This window comes from Gekko japonicus, unplaced genomic scaffold, assembly GCF_001447785.1.
Source record: "Gekko japonicus isolate JY-2015 unplaced genomic scaffold, Gekko_japonicus_V1.1 scaffold1263, whole genome shotgun sequence".
Lineage (NCBI taxonomy): Eukaryota > Metazoa > Chordata > Lepidosauria > Squamata > Gekkonidae > Gekko > Gekko japonicus.
In genome coordinates, this window is record NW_015173165.1 from 438373 (window position 1) to 445374 (window position 7002).

General features: G+C 49.5%; 1 protein-coding gene across 3 annotated transcripts in view; it reads right to left on the reverse strand.

Moving 5' to 3' along the window:
• Positions 1-7002, reverse strand: part of DCPS (decapping enzyme, scavenger) — a 91500-nt gene that overhangs the window by 76484 nt on the left and 8014 nt on the right. For all 3 annotated transcript variants that reach the window (XM_015422510.1, XM_015422509.1, XM_015422508.1), the window contains exon 2: positions 2173-2341. In XM_015422510.1, coding sequence (XP_015277996.1) covers positions 2173-2341 — 169 coding nt within the window. The remainder of the gene's footprint in view (positions 1-2172; positions 2342-7002) is intronic.

The window sequence follows — 7002 nt, forward strand, 5'->3', positions numbered from 1 at the left end:
CTGCCTGCCTGGGGCCAGGGAGGGCCTTTGCGGGGCTTCCTTGCACTCCCGCCGGCCTTGCTGGTCCACCGCCGGGCCCCTCATGGGGCTCGGCAGTGGAACTGCAAGGCCGGCAGCGGCGGCCGGGACTGTTGGGGGCGGTGTGTGTGGCCTTATGACACACTTCCAGTGATGTCAGGGGGTGTGGCCTTATGACACACTTCCGGTGATGTCAGGGGGTGTGGCATATGCTAATGAGTTATGCTAATGAGTTCCCCTAGCTCTTTTTCTACGAAATGACCCCTGGAGGAGAAAACTTCATGGTCTAAATGCTTATTCTGTGAAAAGAAAATTTCTCCATGTATAGAAACCTTAGCCTGTTGAGGAGAAGGTTTTATAGCCTAGCAAGGAAAGTTCCATCCCGCCACTGGAAAGTGTAGTCTGAGTCCAAACCATGGTTTGGGAACAGAACTGGGCTGCAGGCCTTTGTGCATCCTGCTCCCTTTGCAACATACCTTCCCATCACCTGCAAACTGGGCAAAAAACAGGGCGTGCAGGAGCATAAAGCCCGGGCACAAATAGCCAAGCAGCCATTTGCTGGGCTGTGTAAACTCAGCCTCTTCGTTGGTTTTTGGGGAGCAGAACAAGAACCAGCCTGGACCCTAAGCAGTGTCTGCGTGACCCATGGCTCTGACGCAGCCAGGAACAGGAAGCACACTTGTGTGGGAGGGCCCTGGCACCGAGACAGCGATGGCGGCCCATTAACAGGAGCTGCACGCTCTGAGCAAACGGGTGAGGCATGAGACCACAAGGAGCGGGTTTGCTGCCCCTCCACAGCCAAACCCTCCCTCTGTGTGGCTCTTCTGAGGATGACCGCTGCAATTCTACTCCACTGCATCAACTGGGACCCTGGCGTGCATTGTACAGACCGGCGGGGAGCTGGCAAAGGTTTCCTCGATTTGCACCTGTGCCGAAACACCCCAATGCCGAATGCTGCATTGTGTTCCCTCTGCCTCTTGTTTTATAGCTCAGTTTTCCCTGAGGGATCCTAGAGCATCTATTCCTATTTTACCTTGTTGGGAGATTAAGCAATTTTGCCAAGTTAGTTCAAGTAGGAATGGACCACTGAACAATCACAATAGGACTGGAGAAAAGAAATACAATGGCCCGGGAAAACGAATCGCCTACTGCTTTAATGTATATATTGAAGGCAACGCTTAGCATTTTAATATCGTTTCCCACCCCAAGTGTTCAAAGCGCGGCATCCGTACTCTCTTAAACTATCCTTACAGCAACCCTGGAAGGCACATTTGTGCCACTGCCTTCATATGACCTCTTTCCATTTTTAAACCTCACCTTTCTGCCAGAGTCTGGAAGGCAGATTAAAACAAAGGAAGGCAGTAAAAGCTAAAGCGCCCTTTCAAGCTGCCAAGAGGGAAAGGCTGAAGTATAGAGAGAATGGCTTGCCTAAGGCTACCTAGCAAGCTTGTAATAATAATACTTTTAAAAATCTGAACCAAGGACTACCCAGCTCATACCTGTAACCACCGCTCCAAAGCAGTAATGAGCATGGATAGATTGGCTGCTACCAAGCCACCAGAAAAACAGAAAAAAACATGAACTGCAAAGAGTTTTTTAAAAGCCACCAGATAGACCCAGGGTGCTACAAAACACCCCAAGCTCTTCCTTGGTCCACTTCCCTAGGTAAAGGTAAAGATTCCCTTGCTCGAAAGCCAGTCGAATCCGACTCTAGGGTTGCGGTGCTCATCTCCGCTTCAAAGCCGAAGAGCCAGCGCTGTCCGAAGACATTTCCGTGGTCATGTGGCCGGCATGACTAAACACCAAGGGGCACGGAACGCTGTTCCCTTCCCACCGAAGTGGTACCTATTTATCTACTTGCAATTTCTTGCTTTCGAACTGCTAGGTTGGCAGGAGCTGGAACTAGAGACGGGAACTCACTCCATCATGCGGCACCCGGGTCTCAAACTGCTGAACTACTGACCTTCCACAGGCTGCAGTTCAGCGTCTTAACCCCTTGAGCCACCGCAGCTCTTCCCTACCACATCCTTAACAGGAGGGGCCACAGGCAAAATGCATCCACACACAGAGCTGGGGAGACCTCGCTGCAATCCACAAGGTGTGATCCAAAGAAGAAGGTTGGAAGGTTTTGACTTCCCATGTTGACCCACCTACCGTTGAGCTCTGGAGGAAGGTAGAGGTGGTAGGTGCTGTAGATGTCATTGGACATTTGAAGCTGTAGCTTTGTGTGTTTTTTAAGGAGCTCAGAAATGTTCTCTTCCCGGAAGGGAGTCTTCTCCAAAATCACCACGGCATCAGTCCCGTCCCCAGAAGCACTGTTCACCTAGAGAAATAAGAATGTAAGAATTTTCCTGGATTGAACCAAGACTCGTCTATGCCAATATTCTGTATCCCACAACAATCAGCCAAATGCCTCCAAAAGCTCACAAGGAGGGTATCCCTTCTCTAGGGCCAATATACAGGAATATGGAGAACCAGGAGATTAAGTATTATGGTTAATCACTGTTGATAGATGTTCTCTCCACAAATGTGTCTCATCCCCCCTTTTAAAAGCCTCTTGTTGGACCCATATTTCTTATTCAGAATGTGCAGGGTCTGTTATCATTAGGTGATAGTAACAGACAAAACCTATGCTAGACCATGTTCTACTATGATGATGATGCCAAAGCACACAGTACAGTCAGGTCCTGGAAACTGAAAAACATTATGTGCTCACATTATGCTAGGAAAACTGAAGTCCAAGTAGATGGGAAGTTGCGGTAACATATGTGTCCCTAGCAGCCTTTAGGAATACAGCATGTCCACAGTGTAAGCCTCTGTGGCTTCTAGGTCACCCTGTAGTTTCACAACTCAGCAATCTGGGAAAAGGCAACATCTGTGTGCTTGAGGGGCAGTACAAGAGACCCCAAGCCTACCCTTGGCGCTGTTCCCTGGCAACACCTGAAACAGGAAACAGTTTGATGAAGATTTAGGCAGACCTTGCTGCAATCTATGAGGTGTGATCCTGTGCTAGAAAATTCAGGCCAATGGCCCATCCAGTCCAACACTCTGTCACACAGTGGCCAAAAATACCAGGTGCCATCAGGAGGTCCAGCAGTGGGGCCAGGACACTAGAAGCCGTCCCACTGTTGCCCCCCCAAGCACCAAGAATACAGTGCATCACTTGCCCCAGACTGAGAGTTCCTATCTATACCTTGTAGCTAATAGCTACTGATGGAACTCTGCTCCACACTACAACACTTCCATCACTGTACTATTCATACTTTAGAACAGAAGCCTTCACCTTTTCTGGACCCAGAACCCACTGAATGCAAGAAAGTGACAGGAAGCCACATGACTACAGAGCCACATGGCAGGAAGAGGTAGAGCGAGAATTATGAGCTATGAGCATCAAGGCCAGGATCACAGTCAGCTGACCAAGAAGCCAGGGACAAGCTGAGCACCATGGTGAGCAAGAAGCCAATGGAGAAATCCTTTTCACCGCTGAGTGACTTCACCACTGTACTGCTCCCTATGCATGCAAAGGGGGGCAGGAGGCACAGCACCATAGCTCTCTACAAATCTACATTGGCAGCAGGTCCCTCCAAAAAGACAGCAGCTCTGTGGGGACTCCCACTCCAGCAAGTGAGTCCCTGTAACCCACCTGAGGGACCTGAGCCGATGGACAGAAAACCACTGCATTAGAAGACCTTTGGAGGAGGAGGAACGCCACAGAATGACAGATGGGTCTGACGGTTAGGTGCGTGTTTGTGCACAGCTGTTTGGCACGTCCCAATTCCGGAAGGGAAGAAGGCACGCTTTACGGACACAGACGTGAGCCCTGATACAGATGGCCCAGGTTGGCTCGATCTCATCAGATCTCAGAAGCTAAGCAGCATCAGCAGCTGGTTAGTCAGTACTTAGCACCGATTAGTACTTGGATGGGACACCACCAAGGAAGTCTGGGGCCGCTCTGCAGAGGCAGGCAATGGCAAATCTCCCATATCCATCCCTTGCCTTGAAAACCCTCGCCATACGTTGGCTACGGCTTGCCAGCACTTCCCGCCACCAGATTCAGCTCCATGCAGGGAACCTCACAGCCCCAAGCGTTGTCCAGTTCAGTACAGGACCAGGGCTATTTTTGGGCAGGAACGCACAGGAACGGAGTTCCGGCTAGCTTCAGAGTTGGTCACGCCCACTACAGCCAAACTCTCTGCGTGTGTGGCTACAGAGGGAAGGCCTGGAGAGCGAACCCCCCCTAGCAACTACAAAGGCGGGTGGGCCAGGGGGGCCCCCGGAAGGATCTGTCCAAGGGCTGGCTTGCCCGAGCTCCTCGCAGGACAGATCCTCCCAAGGGAAGGCATGTGGTGTGGCCTAATATGCTAATGAGCTGTGCTGTTGGGGGTGTGGCCTAATAGGCCAATGTGTTTCTGAAGTTGGGTGTGGCCTGTTATGCTAATGAGTTCCTGCTGGGCTTTTCCTACAAAAAAAGCCCTGTACAGGACCAAACTCTGACATGGTTCAATAAAGGAGCCTGTCATATCCAACCTTGGCTGTTCAAATCCCGTTATTCCAGTTTACCGTCCACCTGCCCCATCACAGTTTTATCTTCGTGCACACACCCCACATGTACCTACAGAGTTTTTTATTCACCTTCAAGTCTTCTCAGAAACCTTCCCATCTGGAATTTACATGCCAGTTTGAAATTACAGGGTTGCCTTTCCATTTCCTGACACTTCATCATGGGGCTCGGTTATCTCAGAGGTGGATTTACAGGGGGCAGTAAAAGAGCTGACCGAACGGTATCCTCGGCACTTGGGGAGAACCTTCTTTCCTATCACTGTACGGCTGTAAATGCTGAATTAAAAGAGTACTCACAAATTTCCTATTTTTATGGCCCCTGAGTGACAAGTCCATCCATCTTATTTACAGCATTTGAGTTAACTGCTAGTTTGCAATTCAATTCCACTTTAAACACTAAACATGAAAAACTGATCTCCGGGCTAAAAGCAATAGATATGCTAATAAGAAAAATAATCTAAGCCTCAAGATGGGCAGACAGCGCTTTGTCAGAGGGAACGACTGTGACCACTGCCCTTTGCTACGTTTCTTCCGCTGTTCGGCACCGGGAGCTCACTCTCGACATCTTTCCGTTATTCCTAACTGCTGAGTCCTACAGCTCATCTACGCTCATCAGTGCCGAACCTCAAAATCTGCCACAACTAGAGAGAAAGGGGCTCGAAAATGGCAGAAAAACTTCCACCTGGATTGCTCTTGGGACGGCCACCTAATGGACGGGCTTTCCTCTCCTACAGGAAGCAAAAAAACCCACATCTGAGGGCCAGGAGGGAACATTCCACTCAGATTGGAATGGCCAGTATTCTTGCTGGTTATCGTCATCGAAATATGGACTGGCTCAAGTGCGTGAAAGGTTTGAGGCTATTTACTCTCTGCTCCTGGCTGGGGTTGCACACCTGCCTCCTGGTGCGAGACCAGACTGGTCAGCCTTTCGAACTGATCTCCTCTCATTCTACCACTCTCTCAACTCCCGTCCCACCTCTTCCTGCTGTCCACTAGGACACTTTTCATGTTGCCTGGCCATCTCTGCTTTCCTGCAACAGCAGGATTTCCACTGCTCTTCATCACTGTATTTGTTTGGGGAAAGAATATGAGGCCTCCCCGGAGACCTTCCTCATCCATCCTATGTGGCAGGAATGTGTGCAGTAAGGTAAAGGTAAAGGCTTCCCTTGCTCAAAAGCTAGTCAAATCTGACTCTAGGGGGCGATGCTCATCTCCGTTTCCAAGCCGAAGAGCCAGCGCTGTCTGAAGACGTTTCCATGGTTGTGTGGCCAGCATGACTACACGCCGAGGCGCACGGTACGCTGTTACCTTCCCACCAAAGTGGTACCTATTTATCTACTTGCAATTTCTTGCTTTCGAACGGCTAAGAATGTAAGAATTGTCTTCCTGGATTGAACCAAGACTCGTCTATGCCAATATTCTGTATCCCACAACAATCAGCCAAATGCCTCCAAAAACTCACAAGGAGAGTATCCCTTCTCTGTTACCTTCCCACCAAAGTGGTACTTATTTATCTACTTGCAATTTCTTGTTTTCAAATGGCTAGGTTGGCAGGAGCTGGGGCCAGAGACGAGAGCTCACGCCATCTCGTGGCACTTGGGTCTCACATTGCTGAATTACAGACCTTCCAGTCTGCAGCTCAGTGTCCAGTCTGCAGCTCAGCCACCGCAGCCACAGTATGTGCAGTACTCTCCATTTAAAAAAAGGAAGTTAAAATTCTGTAGTCAAGCGATCACGCAGGCCGTACAATGGAAACCTCTCTGGAATGTCTCTATGTCATTCTGTGGCAGATACAAATGCCTGTCTCCTCTTGGTTTGCATAATTTAAACGGCTTTTCTTCACTGGAGGAATGGGAAAAAGGGCACGAAAGTCTTAGCCGCCTGTCTGGCTTCAGAAGTTTTAGCAGGTATTAGGCATGCTCTTCCATGAGTACCTTCACAGCCATGAGGACCAGAAACTTCATGAAAGCAGAGGATTTCAGGAGGCCGAATTCCCATTCTGAGCCGTTTTTCAGCAGCCCCAGAGAACTACCGTGTATACTGAGTTGTGCGTGCATTGAGGCAGCAAAGTGAAGTCACTATCACAGCTAAAGCATTGCCCCGAGCATCCAACTGATGCTGCTTACCTACCTCAGGCATCATACAAACACAAGAACGGACACCCACTGAAGACTGCTGGTGCCAACACCTCTCTGGAATGTCTCTATGTCATTCTTTTCCAAAGATGCCCTTGAGCAGGGGTGGCCAAACTGCAGCTCGGGAGCCGCATGTGGCTCTTTCACACAGTCTAATTTAATGTTAACAAAAAGCAAATTTGCATATTTTTCAATAAAAACATGTGTGTGATATTTGTTCATGTTTTGTGGCTCTCAAACATCTGACGTTTATTCTGTGTGGCTGTTAGGTTAAGCAAGTTTGGCCACC